General features: G+C 46.7%; 1 protein-coding gene across 1 annotated transcript; it reads left to right on the forward strand.

The window, feature by feature from the left end:
- The first annotated feature begins 2302 nt into the window (after nt 1–2302).
- SLC18A1 (solute carrier family 18 member A1) lies at nt 2303–21825 on the forward strand. Its single transcript, XM_024217707.1, has 15 exons — nt 2303–2426; nt 2737–3103; nt 4514–4572; nt 5076–5159; nt 6477–6569; nt 7101–7190; nt 8748–8791; nt 14062–14122; nt 14549–14644; nt 18129–18207; nt 18730–18781; nt 19651–19714; nt 20427–20546; nt 20779–20912; nt 21712–21825. Exons 1-15 carry the CDS (start codon nt 2303–2305, stop codon nt 21823–21825), a joined length of 1581 nt encoding a protein of 526 aa, XP_024073475.1.
- Nucleotides 21826–22421: the final 596 nt, after the last annotated feature.

Genomic DNA, 22421 nt, shown 5'->3' on the forward strand with positions numbered 1-22421 from the left:
GTTTCACACCATGGAGGAGGAGAGCTGTAAAGCCCCAGAACAGCCTCCACTCACTGTGCTGAGACCCAGGCAACAGTTAAGGTGTGTGATGAAAGATAAGCATTGATGAAAAGCTGTGGAGTGCTGGTGCTTCATTGCTGCAGATAATCTCTCCATCCTCTCTCCCCTATATCCTTCTTTCCTGCCTCTGACGCAGAGGGAGCTGCAGGGTTGAATGGAACCTGTTTGAGGTTCCAATTAAATCTTCAGGGAAGCGGGGCATTCATATCCTTCCCAGATAAAAGGATAAATTCACTGGGAACAGCAGTTTCAGACCACAGTGCCGCCACTGCTACGTCTAGCAGCCAGCTGCAGAGACCAAGATGTGTTCTCTGGTAAGAGTCCTTTCTTCTCTGTTCAGTGCAACAGATTTGCAATCTGTTGTTCTGGGAGCAGATTTTAAGATCTAGATTTAAAGGATGAGTTTAATTTTGTTTATTTTAAATTTTCTATATTCTTCCTTCCTTCCTTTCTTTTGAGTCTCTAAACTATTTTCTTTCTTTCTTTCTTTCTTTCTTTCTTTCTTTCCCATGTAGATTTGTGCTTTTGCATTTGTTAGATTGCGTACTTTACATTTGTTTGCTTGTTCTCATTTACCTTGAGGAAATAACCAAACGAAATAACCCAAGGTTCTGAGCCAACAACTGATGGGTGGGACTCAGGCATTAGGTTAAAGAAAAACAATGTTTTTCATAAAGAATTAAGTGTAAAGGTAGATGGCATTGTCCATGATTTCACAAATCAACAGGTGGATGCGGTAGTTCTGATCCAATCTCCAGACCCTTTCTTCTTACCACTCTACTCTATGAGGTGACAGCTCTTCATATCAGCCATTTAGTATATTAATGATTTTGTTTGTTTGGTTTGGTGCCAATTAATTGCAGATTTGTAATTAATATATTCACCGTGGTGGAACAAGCAATCTTTTCTCAACGCGTCTTAAGCCCTGATCTTAATTGTATTTGTTCGGTTTTTAAGTCTTGTGTTCAGCTGTGATGTTTCAATTAGGTGAAATGAAAAGAGGTGTAAAGGAAATGAAAAGCCTTCAAGAAACTTAATTTAATCTTCAAGGACCAAATGTGAAAAGAAAGATGTGGAGATCCCTACAAATAAGCTATCAGCTCAATATTTGCTTAGAATCTTCTAAAGCCTTACAGAAAAGAAGAATTAAATGATGCCCTAAAGCCAGAGTGGTGATTCAGGAGACTGGTAATGGGTAATAAGGAACTTCACATGTAGAAGCTACAGTTTCAAATGTAGCACAGATCCACAGCTGATGGAAATTACTGTCACTTGGTAGCTGAGCTGGTGGTCCCAATTCAGCTCCTAATGAGTGGTGCCCACTTCTCAAAAGCAGTTGACACTGCCTGGCCCCTTCCTGGCAATCTCAGCAGATAAGCCAAGGGCACTGTGAGGGCCATGGCCGTGAGGAGATTCCTTAAGAGCAGGGGTGGGAAGGGATGTGGGGACATTTGCACTGTTGCTGCCTATGCTGCCCTGCTGTGTGTATAAACCAGAGAACTTCGGCCTGACTCCTGAGCAAAGAACCATTGAAATGAGGCACCCGCTTGTCTTTCATTCATTATGGGCAGGCTTGGCAGAAGCCAACTGTTACTTTTTGTAATTTCAACAGATAATATCAATGGTTATTTTCAAGCATTTTTGAAAGATTTTTATCTGTTCAATTGTTCCAAATTGTGCAAAATTATCTTCTAAGCATTTTTTTTTCAATTTTTATCTACTTACATGTTTACAGTTGCAGGAAATTATGGGGAGAGGTCAGATAATAATGATTTATTGATAACAGACACTGAGATTCAAAAAGTTAAAGCTTTATAACTATTGACACACAAATTGTCAACATCACATGTCAAAATATACAAAATAAATAACCGTACATCAAATTCTATAAGTGCTCAAGCAACATTTTTCTTACTTTGCCTAATTCTAAATTTTGATTATTATCAATGGAAATATTTTTTTCCCTCAAGTTGTTTGTGTGTGTAGGGTGAAACTGATGTTTAATGACATTTACCAATACAAATCTAATCTTTCCAAGCCTAATTAGGGTATGGTCAAAAGCCCATTGAAGTCAATGGAAAGATTCCAGTTGACTTCTGGCCCTTGGATCAGGCCCTATGTATTTTCCTGGGTATTTTGCAGAGTGTCTTTCTTAAAGATTACAGGACATCCTCAGCCCTAAGAAGTGGGTGGAGCACACACAGGAGTCAAAGACTGAAGCAGCCCTGCTGGGTTTCCAACAATGCCTCGAGTGGTGGAGTGCGCCCCCTGGAGGTGGCTGAAGGAGGGAAGGGAGTCGCGGAAACTGGTTCTGGTGGTCGTGTTTGTCGCTCTGCTGCTGGACAATATGCTGCTCACTGTTGTGGGTATGTTGAGTATGGGTGTGGGTGCGTGTGTAGGTGTCAAGGTGTCCTCAATGGTGTGCTGAAGGAATTAAGACTCTGTAAATCTCAGTTGCAACTGCAGAAACCAATAACAAGAGAAATGAGTTTGACTGGTCTCCATCCCAGGCAGTGCTGCAGGTCTGGAGCAAGGTGCACTAGGAGAGTTGGGTGTGGGCAGTTTACCTGATACCTGTCTCTAGCTCGAACTATTAACCTTTCATTAATTTTCCACACACACACCAGAAGTGCTGAATAAAACACTAACTAATCTCCTCCTTTAATTTTCTTCCAGTGCCAATCGTCCCCACCTTCCTCTATGCAACAGAATATGAAGGTGCTAACAGCTCTGCTTCCCAGAACTGGCTCATGGCAGCCCCCACAGCCTTTGCAGCTCCTCCCTTCTCCTCCATGTTCTCTTACTTTGACAACACCACAGTGACTGTCTCAGGCTACGTGGCTGTCAATACCACAGTGGGGGTGAACAGGACAGAAAACAGCAGCCTGCCTCAGCTCACTGGGGCCAGCCTGCCACCAAAAAACAGCTGTGTAGATGGTGAGGCATTCCTCATGGAGGAGAACGTGCGTGTTGGACTGCTGTTTGCCTCCAAGGCTCTTATGCAGCTCATAATCAATCCATTTGTGGGTCCCTTGACTAACAGGTATGTCAGCCAGGCTATAAAAGAGTTTGTGAGCATGTAATGCAATGAACAAATTTGGGTCACATTCCCCCTCCAGTGGCTAGTCTATTCAAGGATAGCAGCCTATTGCTGCTGCTAGCAAATAAAGTTACTCCTTCTTAAATAGTAGAGGTCTGTGTTGCAGCGCTGAAGGGCATGCATTTAAGCCTTGCCAATGACCCATGTTTGGGACCATTACGATAACACAGTATGGGAGCTCACCAAAGCCATTTGTGAGCTAGAATAGCACAGTGGAAATATCAACATCCAATCGTCCAGGAATTCCACATTGTTAAGAAAGCCAGCAAATTGCTTTGAATGTGTACATTACTAAGGAAACATTATTGGTGCTCCCTAGCCGAGAACTCATTTATCCCAGGCCCTGCTCAGTCCAAGCTACATGACTGAGTTAGGAACTGTGTACCAAGTTGAGCCGAGGGCATCAATGGCTTGCATGATGCTCCAATGAGACTGAAAGAACTGAAATGTTGTCACACATTCTTTGTCAGTAGCTAGTAATCACAACATTTTGTACTTGAAGAGGGAACAGGAATTATATTTTTACCCATCCTTGTCAAGTAAATAAATACTAGTGAGCAGGTGGCATTCTCACAGAGTCCACACACTAGATATTGGGCCAGGTTTACTCCCTCCCCACTCCCTTAAATTTGTCTTTGCCTTTATTTTTAACTTAAATAACAACATCATCACATAATCATCAGCCTAAAATTCCCCCAGAGCTTGATGCTCCCAGGTATTTTCCCTGCAGGATCTCTAAGGTGCCACAAGTACTTCTATCCCTGCACTTCACTTCCTCTGCTTCAGAGAGGCGTCTGAGTTAGAGCTAATAGGACCCCCTGATCTGGCTGGCAGGATGGGTCAGCAAAATGGATCTGCATCTCTGTGCAGGGTCCTAGAACTTGTTACAATAATTTCACACACTTATACACACACATTTACACTTATGCACACATATGTAGAGACTAACACACACATTTGCACCCATATACTTTGATATAGATCCTCCCACTTCCATATAAAAACATTCACTGACACGTACTCATATACAACGGTGCACACATTCACACTTCCCTATACAAACACACATAGGTGCACTGATGCACACTCACCACACCCTTAGAGACACATCTACACAGCCACACACACAGAGCCTTGAATACATACTCATACATTTATACCCCTACACATACATATATTGTACTCACCCATATTCCCCCATTCTCCAGCAGTCTCATACACACATACAGTATTTACTCATACATGTACACAGACATACACTCATTCACATACATGCAATAATGCATTGGTGCTAAGATAAAGTCCTTGGCTTTAAACTCTTCTTGAGTTCTTGACTGTCTCCTCCCTTTTTAGGATAGGATACCATATTCCCATGTTCGCTGGATTCATCATCATGTTTCTCTCTACAGTCAGTGAGTATTCTCTTTCTCTGCCTTTCACCGGGTAGCGTCAGGTCTGTTCCAGTGAACCAGTCACTAATCTGCAATGAGGCCAACATGGAGCCTTGGGATCCTTTGTCCATGACTGTCCCAATATCTGAGATATAGGAGGACAGCAGATCGGCCCACTCCCATTCTATAAACAGAGAGTGAAATTCAACAAGTGGTTTCCAGTGCTTGACAGCATTTGAGTTGGATGTTTGTTGCAGCAGCATTCCACTCTTCTTGGAACACCTCTGGGTGACCCCATGAGCGTGGTTACCATTTAAAGGCTCCAAAAAGGAGATCTTTGAAGAAGGTGTGTGGTGACCTCCCTTCCTCTGGACCAGAGGATAGTGAAACACACTGAAGTGGCCTTCAGAGACTATAGGCCTGTGAGTGCATAGCTAAGAAGATTTGTGCAAGCTGGTTTTAATTAGAGATGGGCTTGAAAAATAGCCCCAAATGCTGACTCTGCCTTTCTGCTTTCCCCCCAGTGTTTGCTTTCTCAGGTACCTACACCCTGCTGCTTGTGGCTCGAGCACTCCAGGGCATTGGCTCATCCTTTTCATCTGTCGCAGGTAAATGTACTGGCTTATGGGAGCAGCTGGCAGCACGGCAGATCTTAGCCAGCTAGGAGAACTGATGTCCCACAAGCAGCTTCTGGACTTTGGCTGCTTTGTCTGAGCTTAAATGGTGCCTCTCAAGCAACCTGGGCCATAGAGAGTGAAAATTCACAGAGTGTGAAATGTGATGGTTCAGTCTGCAGAGCAGAGAATCACAAAGATCTTCCTCCAGCCTAGGAAGCTCTCACTAGCGTGCCCAAACAAGCACCGGATAGAAGGAAGATTACTCAAGAGAGGCCCCAGGTGCTACAATGCACAGACCATGAATCAGATTTCAGACTGTTCAAGGGATGAGCTTTAAACTATGTGGGCTTAGAATTCATAGATTCCATGGCCAGAAGGGACCATTGTGATCGTCTAGTCTGACCTCTTGCATAACTTTCCCAGAATAATTCCTGGAGCAGAGCTTTCAGGAAAAACATCCCATCTTGATTTAAAAATGGTCAGTGATGGAGACTCCACCACAAACCTCGGTAAATTGTTCCAATGGTTAATTATTCTCACCATGAAAAATTTGCTCCTTATTTCCAGTCTGAATTTTCTAGCTTCAACTTCCAGCCATTGGATCATGTTGTACCTTTCTCTGCCACATTGAAGGGCCCACTGTTAAATATTTGTTCTCCATGTGGCTACATAGAGATTGTAATCAAGTCCTCCCTTAACCTTCTCTTTGTTAAATAGATTGAGTGCCTTGAGTCTATCATTATAAGGCATGTTTTCTAATCTTTTATCATCCTTGTGGCTCTTCTCTGAACCCTTTCCAATTCCTCCTCCCCTCTGCCACAATTTGGCACATCGCTCATGCAGACACTAAGGCATGGGCTACTCCTAAAAATTAGATCTGTGAAACATTGCTCAGGGCTGTGAAAAAGGTCATGTCCTGTGCGATGTAGCTGGGTCAATCTATTCCTCCATGTAGGTGCAGCTAGGTCGAAAGAAGAATTCTTCCATTGACCTAGCTACCATCTCTCGAGGGGATGGATTTACTACACCGATGGAAAAAAAACCTTCCAGTGTTTACGCTCCAGTGGTGTAGCTGAAGCACTGCAGGTGTGTCACTGTAGTGCTTGGAGTGTAGACATACTCCAATACAGAGCATGGTAATACATAACACTGACTACAAACAGGATGAAATTAGGGGCCCAGGTGTGACATAGACAACTGAGCTCAGGTAGGCTGGAGACTGAAGTATCCAGGTGTGATTCAGACATGGGTCCTGATGAGATACTAGAAGCCTAACTCAACTTACCTCTGCTTCCTTTCTATTTCCAGGCCTGGGAATGCTGGCAAGTGTGTACACAGATGACTACGAGAGAGGAAACGCTATGGGGATAGCATTAGGAGGTCTGGCATTGGGGGTGCTTGGTGAGTAAACTTTGTTCCCCAAAAAATTAGATTAGTGAGAACGCTGATGCTTCTTCAGCCATTAGATGCCGGTTTCCCCAAGTCCTTGATCTGCACCACTGTCGCACCTGTCCCCTAACATGCAACGCTGGCTCATTCCAAAAGGCATGGCTGGTCTTTCCTCCTGCCAGTCCCATGATTTAGCCTCTTTTTTTTTCCTGTGCTCATTCTCTGGCACTGTTTTCTGCTCGTGCTGGAAATTTTTCTCAGCAGACACCTGATCCCATGAAAACTGAATATAACTGAATATAAAATGCTCCCTCCTCTTTCTCCCCGCCTCTTCAGTTCAATACATAATGAGAGGTGGGCAGAGTGCTGACATAATGCCACGGTTCTAATGCCGGCTTTCCCATGGGAGTCAACAGGAGTCTTTCCATTGGGTCTGGGGTCAGGCATCAGGAACAATTGACTGTTGCTTTGCTCCTGCCGAAACTCCACCGCACCCACGTACCCTTCACACCCATCGGACTGACCCAGCCCTTTCCCTTGCAGTTGGGGCTCCCTTTGGAAGCGTGATGTATGAGTTTGTTGGAAAATCAGCCCCCTTTCTGATCCTGGCATTCTTAGCCCTTTTGGACGGAGGTGAGTAACCAAGTGTGCTGGCTAGTTTTGGCTTCACAGCTCCGAGTATCCACCCCCAAACTAACACATTCAAGAATGGGTATCTGAGAGGAAACATCCCAGGATTTGTATGGAGGAATAGACAGGCTCTATAGTGCTATTAGCAGCAGCAGTTACTATCGTTGTTTTTTGTTGTGCACTCCGCACTGTGCACATTCAGACACTGGCTCTGTGCTCACTGCCTGACGTCTGACTTACAGATACCGTCAGACCCAGCCTCTCATTCCCCATATAACCCACTTGATTGCGTCACTGGAGTGGGTAACAGATTCAGGGAAATGTGTGTTAAGAGCTCCATATGCTGGCTAAAGTGGCTTCTGTGCTTAACAGACACTCCCGGTTAAGCAGAAAACAACTGAAAACAGGGTCTTATAGTAGTAAGTGATAGGCAACCTTAACTAGAAGCATTGATATCAACTCTGCCTATAGTAAATAATCGGCATAGTTAACTATAGCCATCAATACTGCTCTGTTTATAATACTCTGTCACTTCGTGCTGAGATAAAATCATTAGCATGGTGGAACAGACATCATGACCTAATTTTGTTGTTATTACAATTTATTATTTGTACTTGTATTTGTATTGTACTCATAGTGCCTAGAGGATCCAGGCCCCATTACTTTACACTCATACAATGAAAACATGGGCCCTGCCCCCAAAGAATTTACAATCCAAGTAATGGGGGTAACATTTTCAAAAGCACCTGAATCATTGAGAAGCCTACATCCCATTTTCAAAAGAGATTAAGGGCCTGTCTAAACGGCAAATTACTGCCCAGCAAGACAGACTGTGAATCTCCAACACAGCAGCTTGCCACGCAGTGGTGTCCTGTGTGGACACAGCTACGGTGCAGTGAAAATCCCGGAGCACAAACACACTCCAGGAATGTCATTGTGCTGCAGCAGTGTCCACATGGGATGTGACTTTGTGGTAAGCTGGTGCACTGTAGAGTCACACCCTGGTTTGCTGCACTTGCCGTAGAGACGAGACAAGCCTTTAGGCACGTGGGAGACTTTTGAAAATGGGATTTAGGCTTCTAAATCTCCCAGGGTGTAATCTGACCTTAAAACTCTCACTGATTTCAATGCAAGTTAAGTGCCTAAATACCTTTGCAAAGCTGGCCCTTAGGCCCCTTTGAAAATCTTACCCTAGGTCTTTCCATCTCTAACTTCGACTGTGCTCTCATTGTGACTGCCCAACAAATGGCTCTCACCTTAACGTAGGTTGTTTGTATGTTTTACTGCTTCGTATTTGGATAAAGCACTCACACTATAATGTCCCGATCCTGCTCTCACTGAAGTCAACCAGAGTTTTGTCGGAACAGAATTGGGGCCTAAAATTTCTCCCATCTCAGCAGATGCCCCTGAGTGTGTTAGAATTGGGACCGCTGGCCCATTTCTGGGATCACTGGGCTTTGAGATACTGAAGGGGGGTCTACAGTAAATATGAGACATGAGGTAATAATGGATGAAGGTGCCGTGCCAAGGAATAAGCAAATAATGGTATTTTTCTCTTAGCTTTACAGCTGTGCATCCTGCAGCCCTCTAAGATTTCCCCCGAAGTAAGTACAGACATATGAGTGTGTGACCTTGTGCTAGACAGTGTGAACAATGCGGGCATGGCTTCCCTGTAGGGGAAGACTGTGGTGAGGCAGCCAGCCATAGAGCATGGCGGCACTGGGATATGAATGCATGGGAAAGGGACAGAGATGGCAGCTGGGAATGGTTACCTAGACGAGTGGTTAGTGCATCGTAACGTGTATTTAATAGATTCCGGGGTGATATTCTGATCTCAGTGATGTTCGTGTAACTCTGGAATAATTCCATTTGCTTCAGTAGAGTTGTTACTCTCAGTGTCACTGGGAGCACTGTTTGGCTCTGTCAAGGCTGGATCCCCACTTTGAACTAGGAGAGACTTGTTTAGAAAGATGGGGAGAACCTGGATTGATGTCTGGTCCCTCTCAGTCCCAAGAGCGAACCACCCCTTAAAACAAAGAGCACACACAAAAGCCTTTCCCCCCCCAAGATTTGAAAGTATCTTGCCCCCTTATTGGTCCTTCGGGTCAGGTGTCAGCCAGGTTACCCGAGCCTCTTAACCCTTTACAGGTAAAAGGATTTGGAGTCTCTGTACACAGAGAGCTGTTACCCTTCCCTTCATAGTTATGACACGCCCCCCAAATCACAGATAGTGTTGGACGTTCGGTTCCACACTGGCTGTGATTTCTTCCTGGAGTTCTGTGTCAATGGAGTGGTATGCCCGTTCGGTCCGTCCTGGAGTGGCTGAGAAAATCGGTGCAAAGCTTGTGCACAGCTCCTTGATCTGCTGTCGCTGCAGACGTCCCAGGGTCGTGGAGAGGTTCACCTCTTCCACGCCACCATTCCTTTTTCCTTCGTAGTAGACACCTGCCGGCCACTCCGCGTCATCTGTTTCCTGGGCTGTAAACTGGCAAACGTTTAATTCTCTGGAATAAAAGGGTTTAAGAGAATTAACATGGTATACCTTAGGCTTTATGTTGGAGGTGGGGGAGGCTATGAGATAGTTAACAGCTCCTAGGCGCTCCTGGACCGTGAATGGTCCTTCCCACGACGCTTCCATTTTATGGGCCTGGAGCGCCTTTAAGACCATGACTTGGTCTCCTACTTTGAAGGACCGTTCTCTGGAATGTTTATCATACCAGGCCTTTTGCTCTTCCTGAGCATCCTTTAGGTTTTCTTTAGCAAGGGCTAAAGAGTGTCGGAGGGTGTTTTGTAGGTTGCTTACAAAGTCTAGAATGTTAGTTCCTGGAGAAGGCGTAAACCCCTCCCATTGCTGCTTCACCAACTGTAATGGCCCCTTAACCTCGCGGCCATACACAAGTTCAAATGGTGAAAACCCTAAACTGGGATGTGGTACAGCCCTGTAGGCAAAAAGCAACTGCTGCAACACTAGGTCCCAGTCATTGGAGTGTTCATTTACGAATTTACGTATCATGGCCCCCAAAGTTCCATTAAACCTCTCCACCAGAGCATTGGTTTGATGGTGATGAGGGGTGGCAACCAAGTGATTCACCCCATGAGCTTCCCACAGGTTTTTCATGTTCCCTGCCAGGAAATTAGTTCCCGAATCTGTAAGGATGTCGGAGGGCCAACCTACCCTGGCAAAAATGTCTGCTAATGCCTGGCACACTCTTTTAGTCTTGGTGTTGCTTAAGGGTACAGCTTCCGGCCATCGGGTAGCAAAATCCATGAAAGTCAGTACGTACTGCTTTCCTCTGGGTGTCTTCTTTGGGAAAGGACCCAGAATATCCACAGCTACTCGCTGAAATGGGACCTCAATTATGGGTAGTGGCTGGAGAGGGGCTTTAACCTGGTCTTGGGGCTTTCCCACTCGTTGGCACACCTCACAAGACCGGACATAATTAGCAACGTCCTTGCCCATTCCCTCCCAGTGGAAGGACTTCCCCAACCGGTCTTTGGTTCTGTTCACCCCAGAATGGCCACTGGGATGATCATGGGCTAAGCTCAAGAGCTTTACCCGATACTTAGTGGGAACTACCAACTGTTTTTGAGGATGCCAGTCTTCCTGGTGCCCACCAGAAAGAGTCTCCTTGTATAACAGTCCTTGTTCTACAACAAACCGGGATCGGTTAGAAGAGCTGAGAGGCGGTGGGGTGCTCCGCGCCGCCGCCCAAGCTTTCTGAAGGCTGTCATCTGCTTCCTGCTCGGCCTGGAACTGTTCCCTTGATGCTGGAGACATCAGTTCCTCCTTGGACTGTGGACTGGGGCTTGGTCCCTCTGGAAGCGATGCAGGTGCTGGGGCTGTTTCCATTGACTGTGAACCGCTGTCCGCTGGTGCACTATGTGGTATTTCAGGCTCTGGCTGAGCCTCTTGGGTAGGGTTATCTGCTGCTTCCGCCAGTTCAGGCTCGCTGGTGCCCTCTGGCATTGGAGTTGTAGACGGGTTTGCAAGCGCTGGACTCAGTGCTGGCAATGGTTCTGGTGCGGATTGCGTTGCCAGTTCCGGTTCTGGGACTGGCTTTGGCTGGGTCTCTGGGATTGGATCCACTACGGCTGTTGCAGTCGTTGGCAGGGGATCCGGTTCCACCACCTGTGGTTGGGTCTCCGGTAACACAGACGGGGCTCTGGTGGACGGCTCAGGAACAGGGATGGGGGTGAAAGCTTGCTTAGCCTGGCTGCGGGTGACTATTCCCACCCTCTTGGCTAGCTTCACATGGTTGGCCAAGTCTTCCCCCAGCAGCATGGGGATGGGATAATTGTCATAGACTGCAAAAGTCCACATTCCTGCCCAGCCCTTGTACTGGACATGCAACTGGGCTGTAGGCAAGGTTACAGACTGTGACACGAAGGGTTGAATTGTCACTGTAGCCTCCGGGTTGATGAGTTTGGGGTCCACTAGGGATTGGTGGATAGTTGACACTTGTGCCCCAGTATCCCTCCAAGCGATAACCTTCTTTCCGCCCACTCTCAAGGTTTCCCTTCGCTCCGAGGGTATGAGAGAGGCATCTGGGTCTGGGGATCTTTGGTGTGACTGGGGTGTAATGAACTGTAATCGGTTGGGGTTCTTGGGGCAGTGAGCCTTTATATGCCCCAGTTCATTACATTTAAAACATCGCCCTGCTAAGGTATCTCCGGGGCGATGTTGGTTGGTGGAGACTGGTGGGGTGGGGTGAGAAGGCGTCTGGGGTTTCCCTTGGGAGGTGGGTGGGGCCTTGGGTTGTCCCCGGTGATAAGGTTTTGTTTCGGCTTGCCCCTTCTGATATTCGCTCCAACTGCTACTAGCTTTTTTCTTTTCTGTCACCTCCACCCATTTGGCTCCAATCTCCCCCGCCTCGGTTACAGTTTTGGGCTCCCTATCTAGGATGTACCTTTCTATTTCCTCAGGAACACCCTCTAAAAACTGCTCCATTTTTACTAGGGAAAGCAGATCTTCCAGAGATTTAACATTTGCTCCTGATACCCAGGCATCACAATTTTTGTCAATGCGGTAGGCATGCCGGGTAAATGACACATCTGGTTTCCACCTTAGGGCTCTGAACCGCCGACGGGCATGCTCGGTTGTTAGCCCCATTCTGAGTCTGGCCTTGTTTTTAAAAAGTTCATAACTGTTCATGTGTTCCTTAGGCATTTCAGCCGCCACTTCTGCTAAGGGTCCACTGAGCTGCGGTCTCAGCTCTACCATGTACTGGGGTAGAGGGATGCTGTATCCAAGGCAGGCCCTTTCAAAATTTTCTAAGAAGGCCTCAGTATCATCGCCTGCCTTGTAGGTGGGGAATTTCCTGGGATGGGAAGTGGTACCTGGAGAGGAGTTGTTAGGATGGTCTGCTGCATTCTGCCTAGTCCTTGCTGCTTCCAGTTCCATCTCTTTTTCTTTCAGCTCCATCTCTCTCTTGTGGGCCTCCTGTTTGGCTTTTTCTTCTCTTTCATGCTGCTCTGCCTCGAGTTTTTTAATTTCAAGCAGTCTCTGATGTTTTCTCTCATTTTCTTCTGCTTCTAGTCTGGCCAGTTCTATTTTGTTAGTTACTTCTTTGGCAGTCATTTTCCTGTTTTCTTGTGCTGGGTCACACCCTCTGCAGTTGACTGAAACTGGGATGTATTTAGCTCTGGCTGCTGCTGAGTTAACAGAGACTTTCTAACAAGCTACTCCCGAGGATGTAAAAAGAAAAAAAAAACAATTCAGCCTGTAAATTACCTTTACCAGTCAGTCAAAGTTTGCTCCCTTTGAACCCTTCTCTTAACAAAGGACCTCGTTAAAAAAACTTAACACCTCTGCCTTCAGGCAAGGAGAGATAAGATATGCATCTACCTTCAGCTCTGCTCTCCAAGCAGCTAGAAGGAAAAAAAAAATCTCTTACTGGCTTTTGGGTTTAAAATGTATCTCCACCGCTATGCCACCATGTCAAGGCTGGATCCCCACTTTGAACTAGGAGAGACTTGTTTAGAAAGATGGGGAGAACCTGGATTGATGTCTGGTCCCTCTCAGTCCCAAGAGCGAACCACCCCTTAAAACAAAGAGCACACACAAAAGCCTTTCCCCCCCCAAGATTTGAAAGTATCTTGCCCCCTTATTGGTCCTTCGGGTCAGGTGTCAGCCAGGTTACCCGAGCCTCTTAACCCTTTACAGGTAAAAGGATTTGGAGTCTCTGTACACAGAGAGCTGTTACCCTTCCCTTCATAGTTATGACAGGCTCTATTATCTGCCTTTTGAAACAGCCAGAAATTCAGCCTTCCCTGTGAAAGGGGCTCAGTTCTTATGGATGTCCATAGGATGCCCTGTGAGAAACAACTGCTGTGCTTCCTGCTGCTGGCCAGACACATGTGTGGATTTACCCAGTCCATGGCAGCAGGGCTCCCTGCATGCAGCCGCAGTTTGACCAGCGTGTTGTGCTCCATAGGCAGACATTATACCGGCGATGCTAGGAGTGACTCAGTGCTGATTTCACTATAAGAATAGTCCATGAACGGAAGATGCCAGGTTGGCAGATCTGGGCTCAGGTATAACAAGCTGACATGCTGGCTCTTTGAACCATGGCTAGGTGAAAATGCTGAGAAGAGCTGAACACACAGACACTGGACACTGACCTGGAAAGGGAAGCTCAGAAACAATCCCCTGGTGGAACCAGCTCTCTTAGCACCTTCCCCATCTTGGCTCTCACAGGACAATGCCAATGTGCCTTTACACAGAAGGGCTGGCTGGCCACATGGGCCATGCATCTGTACACACACAGGCTGGCTCACGACATGGACCGTGCACTTCTACAGCATCTGGTTTGGTTTACATGCTTTCCCTAGAGCACTGCTTGTAACCCCCCCCCCTCCTTTCTGTATTATGCAGAGCACCAAAGGCACCCCCGTATTCACATTGCTGCGAGATCCCTACATCCTGGTTGCTGCAGGTAAGGCAGGATGGCTGCACCCCTCACTGCCCCACAGTGCATTTTTACCTTGTTTTTAAGACTATTCACCAGGGGCTTGTGATGGAGTCATACTCGTAATCCGTTAGCAGGATCAAAATGTGCAGGGCCGGCTCTAGGCACCAGCTAAAGAAGCAGGTGCTTGGGGCGGCCAATACCAAGGAGCGGCACTCTGGCCGCTATTGGGGCGGCACATCCAGCTCTTTGGCGGCAATTCGGCGGCAGGTCCCTCCGTCCCTCTTGGAGCGAAGGACCTGCCGCCGAATTGCTGCCAAAGAGTGGAGCGGTGCGATCGCACTGCCGCGGCTTTTTTTTTTTTTTTGGCCGCTTGGAGCGGCAGAAAACCTGGAGCCGGCCCTGGAAATGTGGGCCATTAAAATGGAGCGTTTCCTGCTTTCTCTCTCCCAGGTGCCCTGTGCTTTGCTAACATGGGGGTGGCAATGCTGGAGCCCACGTTACCCATCTGGATGATGCAAACCATGTGCTCCCCAAAGTGGCAGCTGGGTAGGTGCCTCGTTTCTCAGCCTTCTTAGTTACTGAACAATAATAATAGCCTGCACCTGTTTAAACCACATCAGCTCAGAGGAGGCGCTTGTATTGGGTGGGGAAGGTGCTGGTGCTGCCTGTTGCATGAAATGAAATGTATGCATCCACCTGCAAAGGATGAGTGCTCCCAGACTACTGCAATGTAGAGTAGAGGGACACTCATGGTCTCTGGATGGGGGTCACCCTGCTGTCTATAAATAAAAGTTAGAGGAGATTCCTGACCGAAGAGGGAGAAACATCCAGGGACCTGATTTTCCCTGCACATACACTGATGTAAATCAGGAATAACTGTACTGAAGTCAGTGGGGGTGACACCGGGATGAGAGGAGAATCAGGACTCAGGTTGAAAAAAGAGAAAGGAGTCAAAGAAAGTGCTTTGCAGATGGGCCCATAATAATGCAACTCCCACACAGGAGATGGGGCCTCTGGGAGCTGTCTCAGTCAGGCCTGACACATTCTCTGAGCCGGTACACCAAGCAATATCATCCTGTGAGGTAGAAGCTAGGTGACTTAGGATCAAATCTATCCTTAGGGTAAGGGGTGCCACTCCATTGAAATCAGTGGAGATGTGCCTGCTTACCTCGCTGCTGAATTTTGCCCTTTTCGTGGCCAGACACTAGAACAGGGCTTAGCCCATTAGCAGGTTTCCCTGCTCAGTACCTGGTCTGTGTGGTCAGCATACTGCTGCTGTTGAGACCTGAACCAGAGCCCAGGCTCTCTATGGGTATGTCTTCATTACAGAATTATCGGCACGCGGGTCAGTCTACACTGCAACTGGGGGCGAGCTTCCTGGCCCTTGTGCTAGTGAGGCTCCTGCTAGTGTGCTAAAAATAGTAGTGTGGATGCTGCAGCAGTGGTGGAGGCTTGGGCTAGCCACCTGAGCTCAGGGTTGGCTGGGTCCAAGCTCAGGGGGCTAGCCCAAGCCTCTGCCAGTGCCACAATCTCAACACACAATTTTAAGCTACAGGTGAAACAAGGCTATTTGCAGAGTCACAGGGAGGGACGCATGGTACATACTAATTACTCTCTGTCTAGGAAATGTGATAAGGAGGTAACATTGCCTACCTTCGGTACAAAAAAATTATAAAAGCCAACTGGCAGTGGAATGACCTTTGGGGACGCTCCAAGCTACACTTACAACCCAAATTGAATTACAACCTGGCAGCAGCAGAGCTAATGAGAGCTGCTAATTGAGTTACTAACTAGTCAGGCAGGAGCCTTCATCCAGATAAGGGGCCATGATGCCTTGACTGCAGTGAGTGACTGAGCAGGAGTAGATGAAGTTAGCAGACTCGTCTCCCAGGGGCTGTGGATAGTGGAGGGAAGGCATAGTGCTTGGTGGTGGGAATGGAAGTCACTGAGCAATTCACTATGGAATTATTCAGTGCCCACTGAAGATGAGTGGAATCTTTCCGCTGACGTCAGTGGACATCTGATCAGGCCCTTGCAGAGGAAGAGGCATGCTAACCTGGGAATGTAAGAGAAAAACCCAAACCAAAACCTCAGCTGTAACCATCCCCAGAAAAGTTTGGATCCAAGCACAAACTCCTTGGGCTGAACCAAACTCTCAGTACAAACACCCCTAGGGAACTTTGCAGCCCGGGCATATCTCCACATTTATAAAGCACATGCCAAAGCAGTGTCCCAGCTGAGCTGCTCCTCTACACTGGATTAATACATAACATGCATTATTTGGGAAGGATCCCCCCACCCAGATTCCAATTTTGCACCCCTTCCCTCCAGATTCCATGACCTGTGATCATTATTAATTATTTGTATTACTTAGTGCCTAGGACCTATCGTCATGGACCAGGACCCCATTGTGCTAGGCACTGCACAAACACATCTGCAGCCATTTGGCTCCACTGACATGTCACTCCCATGGGGAAACTGCAGAACAGCATAACCTCTCTCCCCTCATCACCCTGGGCTGAGTTTGCTGCAGGGGCCTAAAAGCCAGGAAAGAAAGCAACCAGGGCCAGGTCTCTTAGGTACCAGTGCTGAGCAGTAGACAAAGGGGGCCTGATTCTCCACTCTGCATAGGGCACCAGTAACTCCCATTGATTTCAAAGGGAACAGCTGGTATCCTGCAGTAGGAGAATAGGTCCCAGGGCTGCTGAACAGCATCCATCTTAAAAGCAACTATAGAATTATAACTATAAACTATAAACCCAAGTGTTATTCTTTGTTTGTTTCAATCTGCCTACCCTTGTGTTCCTTGGAGAAACGGGAAAAGCTCAGACTTCCCCAGCAAACCTGCAGGATGAACAATGCTTTATAACCTTTAAAAAAGAGGAAAGGAAATTAAGCACAAATCACTGTGCTTTAATAAGGAAGTTGCCTTAATATACAGGCAAATAGATGCAATCATGATTTAGTTATAGTCTGTACAGGAGAGTATATTAAAAATAAACAACTGGTAAACCAGCAGGATGGTCAAATATTTGATTTTAACTTAATTATAATCCCTGTGGTTTTTCAATAGGCAGTTTTTCTACGCTATGAGATGGAAGGGGGAGGGGGAGAAAGAGAGAAAGCAATACAGAGTAGCAGGATGGCTTTATGGTTAAAGCAACAGTCACGCAATCTAGGTTCAGTTCCTGGTTTTATCACAGATGCCTTGTGTGACCTTGGGCAAACCACTTGATGGCTTAGCTTCTCATCTATAAAAAGGGGATAGAAATCCTTCTTTTCTACCACCCTGTGTGTGTCTTGGCTATTTAAACTGCAAGCTTTTTGGGGTAGAGGTTGTCTCTCACTATGTGCACAACGTGGCCCTGATCTTGGCTGGGGTTTGCAAGCACTGCTGTAATACAGATATATAATAATAATAACCGAGAAGAATAGAGAAGCCATTGCCTTGTAAGGGCTAATATACATTATGTCTGGGGACTCTGCATTGGATATTCATTTGCCCTGTCTAATCTCCCCTGGCTCACATGGCCAATAGCATGTGTTATTTGACTGATCACAAGACTGTTCATGTATCAGAGGGGTAGCTGTGTTAGTCTGGATCTGTAAAAGCAGCAAAGAGTCCTGTGGCACCTTATAGACTAACAGACGTATTGGAGCATGAGCTTTCGTGGGTGAATACCCACTTCATCGGATGCATCCAACGAAGTGGGTATTCACCCACGAAAGCTCATGCTCCAATATGTCTGTTAGTCTATAAGGTCCCACAGGACCCTTAAGACTGTTCATGATTCATCACTGGAGCAGATTTAGACTCTATGGAGGCCGGATCAAATTGGATCTTGAGCTCTTCCATGCATTTACAAAGTGGTTGTTACTATGAGCATCTGACTATGAGCATCTGACTATGAGCCTAAAGGGCTTGAGCTCTGAACTTCTTTGGGAGATGGGAGGAAAGTCTGATGTCCTTAGACAAATCTTCTCTGATGATCATGTGTATGTATTTGAGACTGGGGCTCTTCTTTTGCAGGGATGGCATTCCTGCCTGCCAGCATATCTTACCTCATTGGCACCAACCTCTTTGGGGTGCTGGCCCACAAAATGGGGCGGTAAGTTGAACTCAATGGCTTTCAAACCTTGGTTTTCTTCCCAGCTGTCTTCAGACCACCCAGCTGCTTATTTGTAATGAGGAGGTGACCCTACTCAGGGAAATACCTGTCTCACACTACAGTGTGGTGGGGAGGAAGGGTAGCTCAATGAAATTAAAGGACAGCAAATTTAGAAGCAACACAAAGACTCACTATTTCATGCAGAGTGAAATTGACCTATGGGACTCACTGCTGCAGAAGGATATTGAGCCAAATACTGTCCAGATTTCTCAGAGGGGTTGAATAATTTTATGACCAATAATAATATTTATGGCTATGTAGGATAAGATAAGGTTATGAATTCTCATGCTTCAGGGTGTAAACTTCCTAGGTCAGGAAGTAAACTTTCCCCCTCAATGAGTAGCATTGCATAGTTGGTGCTGTATTAGATTGGAATGACCCATGATCTGATCCGGTCTGACAGTTCACGTGCCCTTGAGGGTTACAGTGCATCATGCTTCCCTATCTTCTTCCTCGTTGCAGGTGGCTGTGCTCCCTGATTGGAATGGTTGTGGTGGGGATTAGTCTCCTTTGTGTAAGTATTGCAAGATATTCGGAGACCTCTCTGCAGAAGAATCATCGGAGATTAGGCAGGGAAACCAAGAGCTTCATTGCCCCAGCCTTTCACTTGTGTAAAACTGGGTTAGGTTGGGGCCCCCATCATGCCTGAGCTGACTTTGGGCATATCAGCCCAGCCCCTAGTGGAGTTTTTCCATATCAGGAAGCCAAGATAAGTCGTCTCTGCTCAGGGGATACCCAGCACAGGGTTAGCAGAGGATACTGTGTTGGCAGAGCGGTGGGTGAACAACAGGGTTACTGTTAGTCACAATGAAGGGTCATTGGCAGTGCTTTATGAGGATCCAAGACTGGAATGGAAGAGTGCCTCAGATCAGGATTAAGGTGCCCTGGCAAAGGTATGTGAAGTAACACTGGTGCCCCATCTCTCCCTCTGTGGAATCTGTAAATGGGGAACCGTCCTTTTCTTCAAAAGCCAACAGGACTCTTCTGGGGCACGGGGCACTGAATGGGTTCTGGTGCTCTGCGGTATCCCAGGCTTCGGGACAGATGTGTAATGGTATTTAGGCATCTAATGTTGCAGATAGGCATCTAGTGGGATTTCGCAAAGTGCCCAAGTGAGTTAGGTGCTTAACACCCATTTATTTCCATGGGGAATGGGTGCCTAAATACCTTTGACATTCTGGCTTTTTGTGAATTTTCTGTCTCATCTTCCTGCAGGTCCCACTGGGCCTGGAGGTGTGAGAAGTGTGCTCACATGCCTGGCAGTTAACAGGACACAGTGGCTGCATTAGTGCGTCTATTCCACTAGTCATGTGCCCCGCAAAGAAAGGCCTCTGGCCAAAGCCCCTCTGGCCTCCCTCATATCTTCTTTCTTTCCCCTCCAAGGTGCCTCTTGCGCAAAATATTTATGGACTGATCGGCCCAAATGGTGGGCTTGGCTTTGCCATAGGTAAGATGCCAATGCAACTAATCAGTCTGTCCAAGGCAGTCCCATATACCATAATCCTTACTCCATCCCTTTGGAAGGCAGATGTCACTACAACATATCCAGTGGCTGGTTGCTGAGAGCCTCTAGTCCATGCGTGAACTCCCAGGAACCCTTATAACCTATAATATGCCCTATACCCTGCTCTCAACTACTTCCCTTATCACTCATCCTCTCCCACCCTTGATGGGAATGAGTCTGGCCAAGAAACAAGCTTGTGCTGTTAAGTGACCACAGAGCCACTAACACAGGGACAGCGATGGTGCACTAGGCCTTTCAGAGGCCATTGGATGGAGCTCAGTAGCTTGTCTCACCCTCGAGCGCTGCTTTGATTAGAATTGTGTGTGTTGCACTCAGGAGAGACACTGAAAGCCCTAGATCCTGGAAAAAGCATGGTCAGGACATCTGGGTCCCAGTCCCAGCTCTGCTGCCAACATGCTCTGTGGCCTAGGGCAAATCACTTTCCTTGGCCTCGTTCCCCCCTATTCTGTAAAACGGGGATAACAATATTTATCCGTCTCGCAAAGGGAGGTTGTGAGGACTAATGAAAGTGCAGTGCCCAGAGCGCCTTGGCTGAAAAGTGCGGGAGAAGTGTTGCATGCCCTTCTGTCTGCCTTTGAAGAGATTCACTTGGAAAAGGCAATGGCTGACCATATTATTTTTGCTTTGGGGGCAGGCATGGTGGATTCCTCGATGATGCCTATTATGGGATACCTGGTGGACCTTCGCCACACCTCTGTCTATGGCAGCGTCTATGCCATTGCTGACGTTGCCTTCTGCATGGGCTTTGCTATCGGTACGGATTAACATTTGCCTGAAAGGACAGCATATATGATGATTTACCAGTGTATGGCTTCATAGCATTAATTTACAGCACCCCACCTCAGTGTTGGCTGGAAGCAATTGGTACTAGGCATAGAAATCAGCCATGATACAGTAATTTTACAGTCCATCTGAATTGACCTCTCCAACTTGGCAAAGGAGGTTTTTGTAATCTTGCTCTTTGTTTAACCCTTCCTTATATCCAGGTCCATCTACAGGGGGTGTGATTGTACGGGCTATTGGGTTTCCCTGGCTGATGGTCATCATTGGCGTGACCAACATTGCTTACGCCCCTCTCTGCTGGTACCTGCGGAGTCCTCCAGCTAAAGAGGAGAAGATTGTGAGTTGAATCCTACAGCATGTGGTCTTGATAATCCAGAGGACTTGCATTTGACTGGTGCAAATGTGTGTAGAATATTGTTTTCAGGTCTGGGCACTGCAGCACCAGAAAGATATTAACAAATTGTCTGGGTGTTGGAGGGACTGAAATACTGAGGCCAGACTAAGAGTTAAATCTGTGGTACAGTGGTCTTGTAGACAGGGAGTTGGCCTAGGACTTGGGATACCTAGGCTCTGCCAATAGCTTGTTGTGTGACCTTGGGCAAGTTACTTCCTCTCTCTGCACCTGTTTCTCTTTCTACCTTGTGTCTAGCTTGATTGTAAGCAAATCTGAGGCAGGGAGTGTCTTGCACTGTATATTTTGTGTATGTCTTGCATTGTGTTCCTAGCACAGCAGGGCCCAAATTTTGGTTGGGCCCCTTACTGTAATAGTAATATAATATTTCAGCTGTTCTAACCCTGCCATGCTCAACTAGCAAAATATTCACCCATTGGCTCACAAGAGTGAATCCCAACCTCTGCCACTTCTATCCACTCAACAGAACAAACTCTTCTCTTGTGTTTTGGATAAGAAGCCAGAATCCATTGGAGGGCAAACAATTTCTATGGTTAAAAAAACAAACAAACAAAAACAGCTAAAATTTCACTTGGCCCATGGTTTGTCATCATTGTGCAAAGTCTGTGTAATGCTTTGGGTTATGGTAGATATTTGTAGATATGGTAGATATTTGTATTAATTAATTATTAATTATTATTTTAAAATATTATATTATTCAATATTATTTTTCCCCCATTCCCAGGCAATTTTAAACCAGGAATGCCCCATGCAAACCAAATGCTACGCCACCCAGAAACCTCTGCGGGAATTCCCCCTGACAGATGGTAGTGACGAGGAGGCAGAGAGTGAGGAATAGCAGGAGCAAAGATGCAGCTCCTGCTTTGAAGCTGTGTCAAGTTTACAAAGACGTCTTATCAAAGAAGACTAACCCAGAAACCTCCCTCCTGACAGACAACAAGACCCAGGATTCCTGGCTTCATCAATCTTCCATTCCCATGGACCTGGGTGGCCAGGCAGTCTACAGGAAGCCATTGAGAGCCAGGGCTCCTGGGTTCTATCCCTGGCTATTCTCATCTGCTGTGTGAACTTGCACAATTCACTTAACCTCATTATGTCTCATCTATGATAAGGGATTATAAGCAGGTGGGGTCAGCCCATACTGTCCTACAGAAAAGCAATTGTGCGGTGCAATCCACCCATCTGTGATAAGCGGATAGTACCAACCTACCTCACAGGGGTGTTGTGAGGTTGTGTTAATTAATGCCTGTGAAGTGCTTATGCTCCTTGGATGAAAAGCACTAAAGGGTAAAATATTATCTCCAGGGGATTTTCGTCTCTGGGGATCCTATTATAACCCCCAGCTTGGATTTTCTCTGTAACACCATGGAACCATCACTCTGCACCACTGTCAATCTGCCAATAAAGATACCACTACATTAATGTACTCCCGAC

This window comes from Terrapene carolina, unplaced genomic scaffold (assembly GCF_002925995.2).
Source record: "Terrapene carolina triunguis isolate 2854851 unplaced genomic scaffold, T_m_triunguis-2.0 Scaffold53, whole genome shotgun sequence".
In the NCBI taxonomy this organism is placed as follows: domain Eukaryota; kingdom Metazoa; phylum Chordata; order Testudines; family Emydidae; genus Terrapene; species Terrapene triunguis.

What these genes read in the sequence shown, in the direction of transcription:
- SLC18A1 (XM_024217707.1), top strand. Translation starts at nt 2,303, where the DNA reads ATGCCTCGAGTGGTGGAGTGCGCCCCCTGGAGGTGGCTGAAGGAGGGA. An exon ending in GTGGGTCCCTTGACTAACAG is followed by an intron (nt 3,104 to 4,513) that starts GTATGTCAGCCA and finishes CTCCCTTTTTAG; the next exon opens with GATAGGATACCATATTCCCA. An exon ending in CTACATCCTGGTTGCTGCAG is followed by an intron (nt 14,123 to 14,548) that starts GTAAGGCAGGAT and finishes TCTCTCTCCCAG; the next exon opens with GTGCCCTGTGCTTTGCTAAC.